We start from the raw sequence: 19,831 nt of genomic DNA on the forward strand, positions 1-19,831 counted from the left end.
CTGAGGCTAAGTGCTGTAGTGAGTTTAATGGGGGCGACCATGTGACGCGCGCGCACACACATAATTGCTGACACACATATGTATAGGCTTTGGAACGCACACATACACCAATATGACCATATGTCTGCTTTTAAGTCGACTTCTTACATACACACCAGAGCTTACCATTTGTGAGTGCGCTGCAGTGACATACGCATATGGAAATATGTGTGTCACTGCTTGCGCACATTGAGCAGGCACACGCACACACACACACCACTGTACCCAGGAGGCCTTTAACAACTGGCCATAAATATTTCCCTTTTTGCAAATCAAGGGTCTGGTGAACTCTGTTAGTTTGCCTGTGTGTGTGTGTGTGTGTGTGTGTGTGTGTGTGTGTGTGTGTGTGTGTGTGTGTGTGTGTGTGTGTGTGTGTGTGTGAGAGAGTGCAACACAGTGAGAGAAAAAGATGGCGGAGAGGGGAGCAGTAGTTCAATATTGACACGGCAGCCATGGAGCCTCCTCACATTAATATTAGATGATATTATCTCTAATATGGAGGAATGTTCGCTTATTTTGCTCCACACAGAGTGCACGTGCGCACACACACACACACACTCTCTCCCTCATATGTTTCCATGACTTCAGAGAATATTGCACTGACTTACATTTACTTTGTATTAACTTACACTAATCACAGCCATAACTACCAGTTGGTTAATCCTGACCCAAATCTGTCCTAACCTACATTATGGTAAGTTGTTGTTTTGTCTCTTTAAGAAAAAAAACAAGGGACTGTGTAAATTGATTTAGGTCCTAACAACATGAATAATTCCACAGACACGGAGGAAGTTATCCCTGTTATTGTTTTTACAGCCGTATCCTTGAACTGTTCCTTAAAGAGTTTTCCCCCAATTCACACTCAGTCTAAACGTGGACGGTCCAAAGAGCTGCTGATATGCTGCGACACACCTTAGCTCACAAAATGTCCACGACTCATTAACCACATCCAAAACTGGCACATTGCAAAACAATGTGACAGAGATAAACTGCACTTATCTGAACAGGATTTTACCCCAATCAGCATAACCTGAAAAATATCACAAAAACTATCGCAAACACTTTTAACTTGCCTTCATTTTCTCTTTTTTTTTCCTGTATTTTCTCATATTTTGTCAAATTGCAGCAGGGATTTAATCCAAATGGATTTTACAAATCTCAGAAATTATAAAGTAGCTTTTTTTTCTCCATACATCATAAATTCTCTACAAACTATCACCATATATTAAGTTGACAGCTCTACAAAGTCACAGTAGCGCAACTCAGTCGCCCAAGGCGAAAATTCTTGCGTAACCTACATTAGATTGTCATATCTGTTCTCATGAACAGCTAACAGAGTAATTTCATTAAATACGCATATTTTCTTTAGTCCGAGGGAACGATACTGAACCTCAGAGCTGCTGCTGATTTACAACAAGACTTCACAAAGTCACTGACAAGAAATAGTCCTTAGGTACTAATTGCATCTTCTTTTTATACAAGCTTCAGTTTCTTATTGTGCAACACAACGTTATGCAGAAAGGCTGTGACAATTCTGCCCTCCCCTTGCCCGTTTTTCTCTCTGATGAACTCTGAAAGGAATGCGTCCTTCTGGCTTTGACCCTTCCATTCATTGCTATGTTTCTATGGCTTTCAGCTTGTCAGTGATGCACATCGCAGTGCTCTCACTGATGTGTCAAAAACTGCAACAGCGGCAGCTGAAATCTAATGAGCCTACACGGTTAATTAACCAGAGCGAAATATGTTTTATGCAGTCGTTTGAGAAAAGCATGCAAAATAACCCCAAATTAGAGCAGAAAAAATGGTTCATTTCATTGGCATGCTGCAAATTCAATCAAAACAGATTTTGCATCTTTAAGCGATGAAGACTTTGAAAATACTTTCCCAAGTACAACACTGAGTGCAAAAAAAAAAAAAAAAAAAAATTGCACTTTGATTTTTTTTTTTTGCCTCTATTGTGCAACTTTACATCTAGATAATGAAATCACACGTTTGTGTAGTATTGGTGTGTCTCTGTTAATGCGTGTGTGCCCATGTAGCTGTTCAGGTGTGTTTATAATACAGAGATCTAAACAGTCACATGATTGGACCACAGTGGCATGCTGTCTGTATGTAATAAGAACTAAAACATCATAAAAAATAAATAACATTGATACATTAAAAAGACACCAACAAAGAAGAAATGCGCAGGGAAAAAAAAAAAACCCACCTGCCTACGCCTCAATTAATACTGTGTGTACATTTGTCTAGACACACACTCATTCTGAGGGTGGGTGTCAGAAAATCTACCAGAATAAAAAGTTGCTGAATATAAGTGCCTCTTGGCAGAAAGGGAAAAAAAAAAAAAAGAGAGAAATTCGAGAGCTGCTTCAGCTGGCTGCAGACGCACAGATGGATGACTGATTTCTTTATTCCCACCTCTGAAAAAGCGCAGCCTGCAGCAACAGTTTGTGACATAATCTTGATAAAATGTCAAAATAATGAAGGCAGAATAAAAATCAGGCTAGACTTGGGAAAACATGTTTGAAAATGTAAAGTGACTGTTGGGGGGGGGGGGGGGGGGGGGGGGGGGGGGGTTGCTGATGCAGACAAACGAGGAGCTGAAAAGACAGAAAAAGCAGGGGAAGAGAAGCCGATATGCTGAGATGCCTGAAGAGAAACAGGACGGATAAAAAAAAAAAAGATCCAAGAAGAAAGCAGATGAAAATAAGATAACTGTGAGTTAAAGAGCCAAAAAAAAGAAGAAAGAGGAGATGCTAAAATGAAAAAGGTAAATTGAGAAAAAAGTTTTAAAAAAGTGCTGAGAAAGGAGAGATGATGATGATGATGATGATGATGATGATGATGATGATGATGCAGGGAAAGGAGTGGATAAAAATACAAGTGACATTTCGCTTGATGGTGACGGGAGCATCAGTGGTGGTGTTCAATGGCTGACCTTCATGGTGTGTGTGTGTGTGTGTGTGTGTGTGTGTGTGTGTGTGTGTGTGTGTGTGTGTGTCCTTATGCAGCCTGGTGGGCTCCATACCTAACTGAGGGTGGCACGGTCAGAGCTTTAGAGCTCCCAGTTCTCCCAGCAGCCTGGTCCTCACACAGCACAGCTGGCCCTGTCACTTCCACTCATTCTGCCAAGCAGGTTCACATACAAAGTAACACTGTGTGTGTGTCTGTGTGTGTGTCCAGTACAGATAGAAAAGCTTGTGATCATAAGGTACATAAAATTAATTATTACTGTCCAGCTGCAATTTGTAACCATAAATGATCAGAGTGTCTGTAAGTGACCTGTAAGGGTTCCCGGGTTAAACTCAGAGGCTGTGAGATCTGTTAAAGAGGGAACTTTAACTGTTCTCATTATGCAACGCACCAGAACCCGCTGCTAGGGCTGGGGTTTAATATCACAACATATGATCAATCAATTCATTGATTATTCACAGAAAATTAATATGAAAACTGTTCAGATTTCCAAATGATGTCATTTTTTGGGTTGTTGGTGGTTTGCTGACTGGACTTTCCAACAATTTGAGTTTAAATAAAAAAGAGTTTAAATATAATAGGACTGACGTACACTAACAACTAGTTGCAACTCTGAATGTAATCCATCATTAATGTATTTGGATTACTCTTAAGTGAAGACAACCAGAACAGTTGCAACGCTACAGATGACTAAAATATGTTTTTGCTGGTGAATTACATATTTGCTACTTAAGTCCAATCTGCAAGGTGTTTTTTTTCCCCTAATGGAAAAAAGACAGAGGTGGGTATGAGAAATGGAAAAACAAGAACTGGAACTCAATATTTTTGACAACAACTTGATTTTAGTTTTGAAAAGCAAAACATCTCCAGTCAGTATTTCACATTTGCTTTTACACCACCCTGCTAATGCATAATTAATCCTGTCAAAAAACATATTTTTCTGTGTTTTTCCACAGCTTAAAACACAGACTGCACTGAATTCATGCTTTTCACACATCAGTGGCTGGAGCAGTAACACTTTTGTAATACATTTCCCACTTCCAGGCCATTAACTAACACTGCTTATACTTATGCTCCTCTGTTGAACCCCGTCCCCCCAAAGCAGCCATTAGCAGTTCATGAGAATAATCTGTGTCCTTTACTTTGCTGCTACACAGAACTCAAATAAAGCTAAATAAGCCGGTGCCATTTATGATACCATATAAAGAGCACTCGTTTATATTTCCCGCCCTCTTCTTCCTGCTGTTTAAAACAAAAAGGCTAAAAAATCCCCGACAGCTGATGTTATAGCAAACAAACTGAGCAAAATCTGCTTCCCGTCCATTCCTTTGTGTCGCTACTGTAAACATAAATAAATGAGAACAACAACAAAATAAACACACAAAAAAAAAATCTTGCCCAACCCTACTTCATTTATCAGCTGACCAGGAAATACAAAGAAATTAATAACACAACCCATGTGTCACCAAGTCTGAAAAAAAAAAAACTGTGTATGAGAGCACACCTACACACGTGAGAGGAGCAGGAGGAAGAACTGGGTGAATGACTGCAGAATGTAGACAAAGAGACAAAAGCAGCTGCTTAAAGTGAGAGTTAAGGCACTGCTTCAAAGAGAAAATCAACCGAGTGGCCGGTCAGTTCACTGAGGTCCACAGGAAATACGTGTTGATTGAAGCAAAGCTTTGAAACGTGAAGTAGTTCAGAATTTACGAGGCAACTGCAATTCAGCATCCAACAAATCTGATTTAAAGAACACTTTCAGCTACTTCAACTACTCCAAGTCAAATAGTAAATATCACATTATTCCTTTGTGTCATAAAGCTTCACTGTTGTCCACACACTAATAAACACATCAGTGAGCCACACTGTTGCATTGGCATTGTTTCTTTCTTTCCATGAACACACACACACACACACACACACACACACTGTAGTTTATTTGAACTCAGCACACACCAGCATGCACCACGCTGCCTGTAAAATGACTTAGAGCACCAAATGTGGATTAATCCACCACTGAAATAATCCCCAATAATGTCCTCCTGTCTGAGCAATATTTGCTAAAAAAAAAAAAAAAAAAGTAATATCTAAATGTTTGGGGGGGGGATTACTGAGTCTTAAGAAATTTCCTCGCAACTGTTTAAGATGAAAAATTAGGAACCAGTGGGTGTCAGGGAGTCAGACTGTACTACTGCACAAAAATATAGACCAGCACCAGTCTGATCTTTAAACTAACTTTGCTTTGTTGTTTCTTCATAACGCACAACGAAGAAACACGCAAATGTAAATTCGGTCCAACTGCTAGAAACTGCTGACAAGCCTCCACATGTAAATAGCTCAAATCTACCATGTCTCCATTTCTAACATGATGGTAAACACGTCCTTGTATGCAGAGCAGGTTTTATTTTTTATGTGATGCTGACAGACTTCTTCAAAGTGTCGACACATTTTTGGTATTTTTCGTTGGTTTGTTCTTTTCCCCAACTGAAATCTCCCAACAAAGCACGGACTTCTCACTGGCTGCCGCAGAGGACAGCAGCTCCATTCATGTGTCAACATAACCAATAAACTGTGAGCAAGATGAAAAATTATTTTTTTTAACTAGCAGGGTGTGTAGCCCGCCTTTATTTTAATCTTTTTTTCCCCTGATTAATTTTTAAAAAAGGATTTTTGCTCTCAGGTTCTCAGAGATGTCTGGCCCATGAACTTCCCAGCAGATGAATTTTTTTTTTTAATGCTTTCATTTTTTATGATAAACTGCGAGTGATTTGCAGGAGCTGGAATTACATCATTACATCTAACAACACACAGATTTGTGAGAGAACAAAGAAAATGCTTTCACTCTCCTCACCAACAGGCTAAACATGGAGCTAAAGTTTCTCTAAACATGTGCTTAGAGATTATTAATGCACTTTTAAAGCAATATTATTACCCAATAAAATGCTCGCAAAATGATCATTTTATTCTAAGGACTCAAATAATTGACAAACATCAGTGTGTAAACGTAAACAACACCGAGCTGATTCCAGTTCCTTTCTTATTAGCAGTGAGTAAATATTAAGTAAAGACTGCAGAAAATCATAAGACTATGATGTCATGTATCAGAGTTTTAGCTAAGTAAGAAAAAAGTTGCAGTTCAGAAATTTCAAAGCTCAACAGTCTGTATTAGTGAAAATGAAACAGCTCTGAGGCTGATGGCTTACGTTAAGCAGCACATGGAAGCGGGCTGAGCCTCCAGGATCTACAACGGTTCTGAAATCTTCCTTATAAATGAAGTTTCAGCGTGACGCAATAAAAGTCTGGGAGTCATAAAAAACATTAGGATGACTCCTCTTAGGATCATGAATACTAAATTTCATAGAAATGTGTCACACATTGATTTTAAAAATGTTATTACCATGGCAAGTTTACCCTGGTGGTGGATACAGAGAAAAGTTTATTGTGTTGCCAAAGTCATCACCATCACCTGTTTCTGACCCTGAAAACATCAACAGCAGTTAATCTGGAAAGAGCCGCACCTTGTAAAACTCTAATTTTGTCTCAAACACTGTGAGCTCTACACCGACACTTGGACACCAAATGTCTCGATCCAAACAGAAGGTCACCTGCAAGAGAAGCTTCGGCTCTTTGTGTGAAAGAATGAGAGTGAGGTCAGCCTTCCTCATTGCAGGGGATGCACTTTTAATGATGATGACATTGCCAAGACTCCTTCCATTGTTGCTGAAAGTGACCGACGTGTCTGAAAATGGGGACACTCGGATTGTGTCACTTGATTACGGCACAAAGGTGAAGTCTATCTGCACAGGCAATTAGAGTAAAAAGGGTGAGCTATGCATACAGAAAAAGAGTTAAAAAATAAAGAGCAGACAATGATATGATATGATGTGATATGATATGAAGAGAGAGTGGCAGTGCAGGGGTGGTTGTGCTTCCCCCTCAGTCTTTTTTCAGTCACTTCTCCTCATGCCTTTAATCCCCCCGTGTTCGTCTTGACAAGTTGTCAGACGGGAAACCAAAAACACGCTCGCACAAAAGTATTACAGTAATAAAAGCACGGTGCAGCAGTTATGCTGAGCATACGCGCTCAGATCGCTCCCTCCTCTCCACTGCTGGCACACTTGTTTGGATTTTACACTCGGAGACGTTCTCTGTGTTCACAGAGACTCTCTGAGCACGTCTGCACCTTCTCACGGTGAACTGCTTAGTTCATTTGTACCGTTGTTAAGTTGAACATTTTATACAAAAACGGTGGTAAAGTCGTGTGTGCTGAATTTGAATGCATGCCTCAAGGAAATAAAATGGCTCATTTCTTGCGTTTAATTTTCATTCTATTTTTTTGAGCCATTTATTGTGTATTTTCACATTATGATAACACTTAAAACTGAATTTATCATTCAGCACTAGTATACATGGCTTACAGTGAAAGGCTTGACAATGACATTTATGTTTGTTATCAATGATTTAGATACCAATTTTTTGCCAATTGCCATTTTCTTTCCAAGGATTATATTTGAGCACATACAGCACAAGCAAAAAACAACTTTTATTCAATCCAAAATATGATTGTCATAATAAAAGAAATGATGAATAATGAAACTTTACAGTTTCCTCTCAAACTGCAGTAAGTTACAGGATCTTCTCTCATTTAAGCAGCTGAAAATAAAGTGCTCAGCCATGAGCAGCTGCACACCCACATTTACCTTAACAGACAAAAGCAGCATTTATATAGCAAAACAAATGTCAGGTACTTACATCATTTTCCAAAATGCTTATAACTTCAGACACCGACCCGTTTCTCTTTTTCACTTGTCTCCATAATTCTTTCCATAACTCATTTTGCTCCTTTGCTCATACCGAGGCTGCTGGCTTGTGGCTGCTTCTGAGGCCTGGAAGAGCGTTAGCTTTAGCCACACTACCTTTGTTAGCTTCTTTGAAATGTCCATGTTCAGCTGAGTTAAAGTGATTTAAGTGGCCTTCATAGCAGCCTTGGGAAACTTTCTGTCTTCTCTCACAGTGAAGAGCATCCATGCTAATGACATGTTAGCGTGTGGCTGTGCGTTTGAGCGCCACTATTTGCCTGCGCAGCTGTTGAGCATGCATGAAACCAACTGGCTCGTAACTGGACTCACGTGAGGCTGACTGAGTGGTCACCGATCAGGGCCGACAGGTGTACCTTTAATTCAGTTCATCCATTCTGTGTATGTGCTTCACAGAGAAATGGCTCTCGCTGAGCTGAGACTGCGTCTCTGTTTTCACAGATAGCAACTTATGAACAAGTGTATCTTTAAAATAAAGAAAAGAGGAGTTTTATGTTGTTCAGCAGGTTAGTGTTGGTCAAGAAATGCACACAAATGCAAAACTTTAGCAACTGTTTCAGAAATTTCTTTTTACATTTTTAGAAATACATTTTTTATACTGCCCAAATTAAAAATTTTAATCTACTCATAAAATATTTCTGAACTTCCCATGGCACCAAAGCTCATCCATCACATCAGTGCTACCATTAAAAATGCCAAACAACGCCGAGCTTCGGCATGCTCGAAGTATCAATTTACATGTAAGAAAGGTTAATTCAGCTCGATTCATCTTAATGAAAAGAACTGCTGAAAATACACACTGTGTTTCAATAGTTTTTCTTTCTGTGAAGCAGCAGTGGAAGATTTTCCTGTGCCTCCATGAGCAATCTCATGTCTAAGGCAAGATCATAATGAAGTTCCTTTCAGTCTTTGAATTGCAAATAATTGCCCATTGTTTCTGTGTCATTTGCTGTGCAAACCTCATCCATCATGTCTCCTCCTGGGATTTGTTGTAAAAAAGCTACATAGCACAGCTACACTCCCTCCTCATACCTTCTCCCTCACCGGCTCTGTATTGTGCGCGCTCTCCCATCTGTTTCTCTCTTCCAAGAACGACATTTCCCAGCGCGCAACTGCACACGGCAGCGGCACGCTCTGTACTCACTGGGCACGCTGCCATGCCTGGTGGGTACAGTCTTCAAACAAACGTGCCCAGATTAAACCCCACTTAAACACACACACACACACACACACACACACACACACACACACACACACACACACACACACACACACACACACACACACACAGTGCTCTCACTTGATTGTACTTGAAAACAATTTAACCCCTTTGGTCATGATACTGGAATTTTGGTGGGAAAAAAAAAAGTCATCTTCTGCCTGCATCATCTTTTTAGGGAGGAGAAAATTAATATTACAGTGCAAAATATAACTACAGAAAGTGACGTACACAACTGTGTATCCAGTGACCGAAGGGGTTGTGAAAAGCACACACACAAAAAGCGATTCAGTTAAAATTGCAATGATTAGATTTTACAGCACCCTTTATTCAACCTCTCCCTGACATATTTAAACTGCTTACATTTTTATTGCTTTAAATCAAGTTTTCTTACTTTTTTCCATCTTCTAAAAATTTAAAGCAAAACTATGTACATTTTAGAAGATGAAATAACACATTTTATAAACTAGAAAATGTGTTATTGCTGATTTTAGTCAACATAGTTCTCTACTGATCACTGTTATTTGTTATTTGTCATTAATGAAATCAGAATTTTGTCAAAGGTGTTACCACTACTATTGTCATATTGTTAGCAGTATAACATATAAGACCAGAAGGTATTAAACCTGAAAAACATGATTTTAAGACAAAAATATAAGATTACAAGATATTACTGTAATCAAAAACAAAGGTAAAAAATAAGGCTGATATACTGGGTCTTAAAATTTCATTCTTTAAGCCCAAATTAAAACATGCAAAAACAGATATATAGTCTGCTTTTAAAAGAAAGCCTTGTTGTAGGAGAGAATTTATAGATATGGGGACTAGACGACTACAGCTAAAGGCACAATAAGATTATTTAAAATTGATTTTGGGTCTTCTCAGCCACCTTGTTTCAGATAGAAGGGGGAGGAATGGAAAACTGTCTTGATTTATTTCGCCAAGAATGTCCAAAAGCGTTTTATATAAATCAAAACAGCCTGTCAGTAAAATAGTCTGGGTTCAGGCCTGTCACACACTGAAAACATTTGGACCATTAAAAAATAAAAAATAATAATATAAATAATGATTAAAAAACAAACAAACAAAGGAGGACCCAAACTGGGAAAACGGTCCTCTCTCAAAACTAGATTGGCTGGTCTCCAGGGTCCCCAAAGAATTAAATGGTGTCATTAAGAAGAGACACGGGGGCAAACGTGCAGTCAGACAGACCTTTCTGAAATATGCTGCTGCCATTAAATTTAAAACAAGTCATTTTTAAATAAAAATATAATTTCTTAGTTTCCACATCTGGCGTTCTCTTTGAACTAATTTGAGTTACAAATCATTCTTATTTATATATTTCACACCACACTGACTGTCGTCTCCTCCATTTTATCCACTTCTGCACAAAAACACCGGCTTTGTCACACAAACTGACACAAAGTGCACGGTGCTGCATGGTGACGTGCAACAGGCAGCAGCTGATTACAGCATTTAGCAGTCACTGCACACTTGTAAAGGTGCACTGACTCCTTTTGCTGGATTTGAGTTAGGCAGACACTGAGTGAAAGATGTGTACAGTTAGTATATCATTTTTAACAACGCCATGAATATATGTGGAAAAGGCCGCGTTATCTGTTATCGGCTAACTATGGTTACTGATTAATATACTTGATCATTAGTTGTTGTAAATTTCAGTGACACTGACAAATAAAATGAAGTGATGCTCTCTAAGGTTTGTGGATTTTGGTGTCACCTTTATTAATGAGCCGTAATAAACATCAACTTGCTGTACTTAAAAAAAAAAAACATCATTAGGTGAGTTAGCCCTTCTTTTTACCCTAAATAACTTCTGCTGTTGATTCTGCAAACATCATATCCTGCTGCAGCAAAGGTGTTTGATGAAGATCTCATATTAGTGTGAATGAGATGACAAAAACTATAGATTTTTCTTCAGCACCGGTACGTGCAGCTGCCTGTGGACTGTCCCTTTAACTGGGAACCATGACAGCTTACTGCTGCTTAACCCACCGTTCAGCACCCTCATTATCTCATTAGCTGCTTCCTCTTTTCTGGAATACCGAGGTGCTACTTTGTATTAATTAATTGTTAATAACAGTCTGAATGACATGCACTTCCATTCCATTATTACTTAATTCCTAAGAAAAAGAGGAGATTTAAAACAATTAAAGTTTTCCTTAAGTTTGCTCATGACAATTTTTTGATTTGTTCCAGGTTTTAACTCTCTTCTTAAAGGTGACAAATGAACAAAAAGTCACTAATTTCCAAAAATATCCTAAATTGTAAGGTCTTTATTTTCCTCTTACAAAGGCAGAAGTAAAACACACACACACACACACACACACACACACACACACACACACACACACACACACACACACACACACACACACACACACACACACACACAGAGGCTCCTCCGCACCATTAATCAAATACTCTGAAAAGCACATTGCTCAAATATGACCTTCCGCACAAAAGCCGCCACTATTGGAGAACCAGAAGGAATTCACTAAAGGCGGGTCCGAGTAAACAGTCCTGCTGCTTTAAAGCCTCAGCACCTCTCACCAGTTCTCTGTGTGTGCATGTATGTGTGTATTCCAAACACAAGCTCCAGCCATGCATGAGCCCACATGGAGTTCCAAAGAACTGTACGAGGGAGGTCAGGTAGTTCACATAACAAAACTCACATGCATTAGCACACAAACAATGGAACACTTACATAAATTTTGGATTGAGTAACGAACGCCGTGTACAAAGTTTAAGGAAGCAGAGGACTTTGGCCTCTGCTAAGATTGGAAAAGGAAGGAAAAAAGAGAATGACGGGGAACAAAAGTGCTGCTTCCTCAAGCTCAGGTTTAGGATTGTCACACTGACCTTCTTCTGCAAGCTTGGTGAAAGTAAAAAATGTGAAAAAAATAAATAATTAAGGGCAGAGAATGAAAAAAAATGGGCTTGTCAGAGGCTTCAAGTATATACTGAGTAATGGCTCAAACACAAATAGAAGTGCAGGGAGGTTCTTAACGGTAAGGCCACAGAAACTGCAGCAAGCTCAGGTTTTCTATAATGAAACAAACAAAAAAAATGATCCTAAAGCAGCCATGAAGAAACAGCTGAGAAACACTGAGAAAAAAAGCAGCAAAAAACTAACATTTAAGATGCAGGAACCAGGTAATTTATGGATTTTTTTAAATATTAAAACCTTGCTTAAACAACTACCTAATCCACTTCATTTATGAATTGACTAGATATAACCACCGTAACATGGAGGACCGTATTGAACCAAATAAAGTTCATCTGATGGCCTCGGTAGCTTTATCTAATTGCTCCGTGGCCAACACCTCTTACAGACTGCAGTAACAAGCATTCCAGTCTCTTATGTGGTTTTCAAAGTAACCAACACTTCTGCTGAAGATGGTCCAGTACTCACAGATAATAATTAGTCTCTCCCCATCACTTTATGTTTTCATGCCAAAGATCCCAGGGGAACAAACAGCAAAGAACTGATTTTATCTTAAAGATTAAAAAAAAATAGAACAACAACAACAACAGCCATGAAAAACGGCTTTTTTTTTTTTTTTTTTTTTAGGAAGTCACCAGCTGTCTTCCTCTCTCGAGAAGTAGAAGGAATTTGTCCTTGAAAGGCGCCATACTTTCCAACAGCCTGCAACAATAAGATGAAATACTTTTTGGTGTTTAGAAACAAATTCTAACTGGGGGATGATGGACGCATGCATGTAACAGGAGCGATGCCGGTTTGAATCTTTCTGCTCGTTCAGCGTGTTTGAACGAGAGGCGGGACGTCGCTGTAAAAGAGCGCACCGCTCGCTGAACCGTTTTCTGGATAAACAGGGGTTCTCACGCACTTGCACGCCTTCTTTCGACTTTCACTTTAGTGCCAGTGGTGTATTTTGCTTTTTCACTGATAGCAACCCCCCCCCCAACCTATTCCAAAGGGAGCAGCCCTCCTCCCGCGGGGCTCCTGATTGGCACGGATCAGCCCCTCAGGCAGCTCCACGCATGTACGCTGCAGCGGTGGAGGGGGGGGGGGGGGGGGGGGGGGGGGGGGGGGGGGGGGGGGGGGGGGGGGGGGGGGGGGTGCGTATGCATGTGTAATGAAGGGTATATGTAGAGATTTACAGTGTTGGCATCCGGTCCGGTCAAACGTGTGGACCGCTGCCACTCTCCCCCAACAGCTCGAGATAAATGTGCCATGTTTTGTTTTCCTTTTCAGGAAGCCCATGAAAAGAATTAGCAAGATGAGAAAGTAGCAGCAAGATCTCTTGGGGCGTCCATCTGTCCATTACTGAAATAAAAGCTGTCCACTCAAAGAGGGAGGCGTGATTGAGGGATGGAGGGATTTTCTTGACTTGATAAGACAAGGATTGAGTACAGTGGGTAATTGAGGGAAAGGCAGAGAGATAGAAAGATAGAAAGATGGACAGATAAATAGAAATCAGAGAGATTTATTCATTTATTGACACACTAAACCAAAATGGATGAACTTGCCTATCACAATTTAACTCTAATTGGAGGAGACATCGGCTGTCTTTATAGCCCATGCTGTCAAATCCTCTTGCAAAATCAGCATGATTCGACTGAAACTCATTCATTAATCAGCAGTAAACAAAAGGAAATTAACCGGAAACACTCAGCTCAAAGGACTACTGATCGTGTGACAGAGATGAGCACTTAGAGGTGGAAAAGACCTCTGAACCACTGAGCAGAATAGAAACCAGCAACAATCTGGACTCAAAGAAAAGCAGCATTTTCACTTTCAGATGCTAATATTTGCTGGTTTCCTTAATCTTGTGAAAATTTTTGCTTTCTTCCTCACTGCTGACTATTATTTAGTACATTCTCTGAAGCGCCCTACTTTTTGGGGGGGGGCTGTTTGGGTTTTATCACTATCACTTATCTGGTTGGACATTTGGAGAGACAGAGCCAGACTCTGGACCTTTTTTTTTTTTGAGAGTTTTTTTTGAAAAATTTCCATATTAGGAGGTTAAGTCTATCATGGAAATCTACTTCCTGTGTAGTATATATTATGCTGTAACCCTGCTAACAACTCCAGGTTGCCAGACAGATAGTCTGTTTTTCCCTTAACTTTTAGCAAAGTGTAGCTAGGATGGATGTATATAAGCAAATAAGATCACAGTAAGTATTTAGCTGTTGTGCCACATCAATCTTGTGCTGGTTAAATGTTCACAGGTGTGCGACAAAGAGCTGAAAGACTCTGCAACAGGTGAACTAGTCAGAAAATAAAAGGTTTTGTTGTTTGTGTAGAACAAAGGAAGATATAAGAGAAGAAAAATTTAGAAAAACAGACTAAACAAAACCGAGTATGGGCCAAAGTGTTATTTTAAACATCATTATTAGCCCAGAATTTCACAATCAGTGCACTCCTACTACCTGTGCTGACTAACTCAACTACTGCTATCAATACTATGCTTGGAAATGTTGGAAGATTAAAAAAATAAATAAATAAATAGCAATCTGCCACTCACACCTCTCTCCACATCTCCAACACAGTCTGTCTCTCTCCAGCACTGGCACAACCTTTCAGCAATCAAATTAGCTGCACTCTCTTCCACAGAATATGTGTCAAAGGAATCAGCAGTTGAGCTATATTTGCTCCCAACTCATAATGTTAACCTTTCTATGGCATATAGGCCCTAATTTATTATCAGTACAGCACGGGGCAAGGAGATGAGGCTCGTTGTGTTGACAAGCCGCATCCATGCACATCACTGTGCAATGTAATAAACTGTGAGGTGTCCATCTTTCTCAGCTGACCTTCTTCAACCAAATGTCTCTGCCACCGTTAACAATATGTATGTTAATAATAAGGCTGCCTCGTAAAGGTATGAATTCTCATGCCAGCACATCTTTCTTATAACATGGCTGATGCCTAGAGGCTTCTCAGGTGTCAAGTCAAGAGTTTTGATTTCCCTTTAAGCCGGGATTTTGTTTCTCGCTCAGAATGAGACCTTTAGGGGGTTCACAAGAATAAGCGTGATCAGTCATTGTACAGTAAAGTCAGTAAGTGTGCGCTGCTTTACAAATCTGGACTTTTTTCTTGTTTCTGAAGATTGTGCTTGGGTATATGAAAAGTGGTTTAAAATGACTCTTATTACAATGCTGGTATTTTTCCTTCTTTTGGTTCTGGTTACAACATCTTTAAAGGGGATGCAACACATCCCTCTGTGCAGGAAACGCTGCCTTTAAGCCACTGAAGCTGCTGCTTTCATTTGGTGTTTCTAATTTCAGTACCTTTGAGTTTTAGTGCTGGTCTGACATTTTTGGCTACTTTCTGTTCAATTTTAACAAACAATCAATCAAGAAAATGACTGTTGCATACTCAATAACATCTAATAAACGTGGCATGTGTGCAAGATGACCAACGCCACAATATAATAATAACACCAGCTTCAAAATGTTAACAAGCTCGATTCTCAATAATTTAAAGCAGCCTAATTTTTTATTTTTTGGGGGCAATTCTCTGCATTTCTGCAACAAATTATCCTTCAAATAAATGGACATGGCACATTTCAATGTGAGCGCTGACAACAACTGCTGCCTCTCGGCCCGACCCTGCGACTCACCACGCACTGCAAACCTGTGACTGTCAACAAGCAGAAATGAAGAAACCTCAGCCAACCTGTCTCAGTGACTATCGCCCTGTTGCCCTCACATTAGTCATGATGAAGTGCTTTGAAAAGCTGGTCAGACACTTCATCACTTCTTCATTGCCAGACACCATGGACCCAATGCAGTTTGCATATCGTCACAACCACTTCATACTCACCACCAAGTTAGAGGATGTGGGACTCCTTCCATCCCTGTGTGACTGCATCTCCAACTTCCTAACAGACAGACCACAAATAATGCAGGTGGGCAATCATGTCTCCTCCACCCTCATCCTCAGCACTGGTGCCCCTCAGGGTTGCGTCCTGAACCCCCTGCTTTACTCACTATACACCTATGACTGCGTGGCCACTTACAGCTCTACCACCATTGTGAAGTTTGCTGACGACACTGTAATGGTGGGCCTGATCTCAGACAATGAAGAGAGGGCCTACCTGGGGGAGATTAAACACCTGGAGAACTGGTGCCAGGACAATAATCTTTTGTTTAATGTCAGCAAGACAAAGGAGCTGATTGTGGACTGCAGCAAGAAGCAGGAGCGGTGCTATCAGCCTGTCCAGATCAATGAAGCCCCAGTAGAAAGAGCAGACAGCTTCAAGTACCTTGGAGTACACATCTCGCAGAACCTGTCCTGGTCTTGCCACACCAGCTCCACGCCTCAGACGTCTAAGAGACCCTCCAAGGTACTGTGGAACTTCTACACCTGCACCATCGAAGGCATCCTCACGGGGAACATTACAGTCTGGTTTGGGAACAGCACCAAGCAGGACAGACAAGCTCTTTAAAGCAGAGCGCATCATTCAGGCTGAACTTCCTGACCTGCAGACCATCTACTACAGGCAGTGCTAGACCAAAGCCAGAAAGACTGTGAAAGTGCTCAGCCATCCCAACTATGGATTCTTCTCTCTGTCGAGGTCAGAGAAGCTCTTTCGCTCCCTGAAGACTAACACAGAGAGGCTGAGGAGGAGCTTCTTTCCGTAGGTCATTCAGGCCCTGAATCAGGACAACTGATGGACACCCCCCCACACACACACACCCACCCACCCACACACACACACACCATTCATCATTCACTGACTCTCCCACTGATCTGGACATCATGTCACTGCATTATTTTGCACACACATGCACAGTTGCACCTAACACCCCCTCCCACAACATACCCTGTTTTAGTGGGGGGGGGGGGGGGGGGGGGGGGGGGGTGTATTACATTTTGATATATTTAATACTATATTTTTGATTATATTTGGTTAATTATTCTATTTCCAAATTATCTTAGTGGATATTTTTGATTATATTTTGTAAACTATTCTATTTCCATTTTACAGCTCCCTTTTATATCTTTTTAATGTGTAAGAGCAGTCTTCAGAGCATTTCACTGCTAACTGTACCTTGTATGACCATGTAAATGACATATATACTTTGAATTGAATTGAAAAAATGGAACTAAGACACACACACATTGAGCACCCCATTCAGAGCTAAAGCAGTAATATCCAACTGTGAGTTCATTATTGAGCTTTGTGGTATTTGTGTCCCCTGTGGTATCACTGTGATATTACTACATGGATTCTAGATGCACGAGAGCTCGCAGAGTGTTTATCATACTTAGGGTATCTCTATCAAATTTAGTATTATTATAGCATTCCTAAGGCACCTAATATAATCCTTACTGAATTATGTGTATTGCATTTTCAGGTGTTTATTATATGTTACAAGCAGCTCCTTTTCATTAAGAGTAAGTGCAGTTACACTTCATGGGGAGGGGCCAAAACCATCCCCAAACCCAGGGACCCACTAAGTCATACAAACACAACTAATTATGTTATTAAAAAGTAAAGGCAAAAGCAGGACCCCCAAAAAGCCAGTGCTACTGCAGTCAATGTGTAAACTTAGAAAAGAGGTTAAAGCTCAGTTTGTAAGTAAACGCGTCCCATGATGTCAGTGAGAAATCCGACTTTAAATCAAAGAAAAACCGAGTCTTGTTTTCTGCTGCTTATAGTGATACTTTGTGGCTCCATGCCGAACACATCAGCTGAAGGTCAGAGATTAGCCAGCATTTTAATTTACCGCTAGTTGCACCCCTTCGGTTTGACCTTTTCTCACTAAAAGGCACCGCGAGACTGCTCGGAATCAGGCCAGGCTATTAAAAAGCGGTCGGACGGGTAGGTGACAGGTCAACGCGCAACATCTGGATACTGAAACGCATCCAAAAACAACTGGAGCAACAACACCCCGACTCCTCTGCTGCCGCTGTGTGTGGTGATTTGTATATATATATATATATATATATATATATATATATATATATATATATATATATATATATATATATATATATATATATATATATATATCCTCACTAAAACCCACAACCGAAAGCCGAGGAAACCCTTAAAGGTTAAAAGATCAGAGGCGGAGAGTCGATGATAATCTTGCCATAACATCGGGAAAGGTTGATATAACCGGATTAAACTGAGCTAATGAAATACACCACAAATGAACGATTGGGGGCAGAAAAGGGGGTGGTGGGTGGGAGAGACGTATAGATGAGAAAATCCAAAATAAAGGAAGAAATTAAGTAAAGCAGGAAGAGGTTAAAACGCATTTTTATCAGCTCTTCACTAAAATAAGAACTGAAATATGCCGCTGCCGTTAACTGTCCCAGCAGCGGCTACAGGATGCGATCATGTCATAAACCTTTTTTTTTTAAAATCCCAACTATTAATGTAAACTGCGCCGCGAACCTCAGCCGCAGAGCTTTTGCCACCGCATCCAGGAGCGCTGTTTCAACAAGTCTCAAGCCCGATTTACAGGCGGACACCGAGGCATTTGTCCCTGTCGACCCCCGCCTATAGTTTTCCTTCCCCCTAAAAACAAAATTATTCCCACGGACATTTCCCCCAATGCAGCAATGCGCGCTCCCAAAAGCCGATTTCCAGGGCAGTTGAAGGGGGGTGGGGGGGCGTCATGTTTGAAGGCTGAGGGCGCGCACCGCCCTCCCCCCTATTAAAAAAGCTCATCCGGCGGCGCGCACTCGGGCACGGGCCAGCCTATAGCGGGGCAGCCGATTGGCCGAAGCGCAGCTCCATCTGCGCACGTGACTTGCTCTGCTTACAATAAATAAACAGCTATAGAATAATATTTAAAATTACCCCAATCGCTCCAAAATGCTCATATTCTGAATAAACCGACACTTAACAGACAAACAGTGCACAAACACAAGTCTGCAGGTGGAACACCCGGCAACACGCCCGACAAGAGAGCTCAAACTTGGAGCTGAATAATTTTGGATATGTCCGGTGGGAGGCGGGCAGCGCCAGGCAACTGCCGTGCGCAACAAAAAATGACAGCTTCATGGAGACCCAATAGGCTTACCAGTGGACATTAGGCCCTACAACCCCGGCACTTTGCTCTTCACACTTCAGCCGAAACGAAAACACACAGTTACCGGCACCCACCGGGCGTCCGGACCGCGCCACACACACGCACACACAATGCCAAGCGAGCTTACCTACACAGTGAATGAGTTTGTGCCTCCAAGAGTCAAGTTCCTGCCGAAAGCCGCGCCTCTCTATCGTGCATTGCTGCCTTTTGCACAGACTCGCCATTTTCTATCGGCCCCTCCCGTGGGCGCGCACATACTGCTGGGTGCTTCCCTGCGCGCACGTCACCGGTGGTTTTTATTCTAGGGCTGGGTGGAGAGCGATATGAGGGGGACGGGGCTGCAGCATCCCCCTTTCTATAGTGCTCACATGTCCCACCCACCAAAAGCGCCCCCTCCCATCCCTCCCAGCATCTCTGCGCGAGGGAGTGCTGGAACTGGCCGTTTAATGAAATGTTGCATATAGTAGCCTATAGCACATAACGCCTGTGCTCCAAATTTGCCATAGCTTAAAGCTATCTGTGTCAAAGGGCGAGGGTGTTTCCAGGGTTTAAAAATGCGCATAAAGAGACATTATTTAAATCAACAGATGTAATGCACATATAGCTGCCCTAATAAACTAGGAACTAGGTCATCACGGTTCAGAAGAGAAGAAAAAACAAACAAACAAACTTCTACAGTCTCATTTTATGAACGTAAGCGCACCTATAAGCGAATTGGTGGGTCAGTTCCATAAGGTACCTGTAA

The 19,831-nt window shown here is 41.1% G+C and overlaps 1 protein-coding gene across 1 annotated transcript in view; it reads right to left on the reverse strand.

Annotated features, from left to right (window-relative positions):
* The window catches only part of lcor (ligand dependent nuclear receptor corepressor), a 76,996-nt gene extending 57,660 nt beyond the window's left edge, over positions 1 to 19,336 (reverse strand). The window contains exon 1 of the mRNA XM_030729907.1: positions 19,214 to 19,336. Coding sequence (XP_030585767.1) covers positions 19,214 to 19,310 — 97 coding nt within the window. The 5' untranslated portion in view covers positions 19,311 to 19,336. The remainder of the gene's footprint in view (positions 1 to 19,213) is intronic.
* Positions 19,337 to 19,831: the final 495 nt, after the last annotated feature.

The sequence above is a fragment of the Archocentrus centrarchus genome, chromosome 1 (assembly GCF_007364275.1).
Source record: "Archocentrus centrarchus isolate MPI-CPG fArcCen1 chromosome 1, fArcCen1, whole genome shotgun sequence".
NCBI classification, from domain to species: Eukaryota; Metazoa; Chordata; class Actinopteri; order Cichliformes; family Cichlidae; genus Archocentrus; species Archocentrus centrarchus.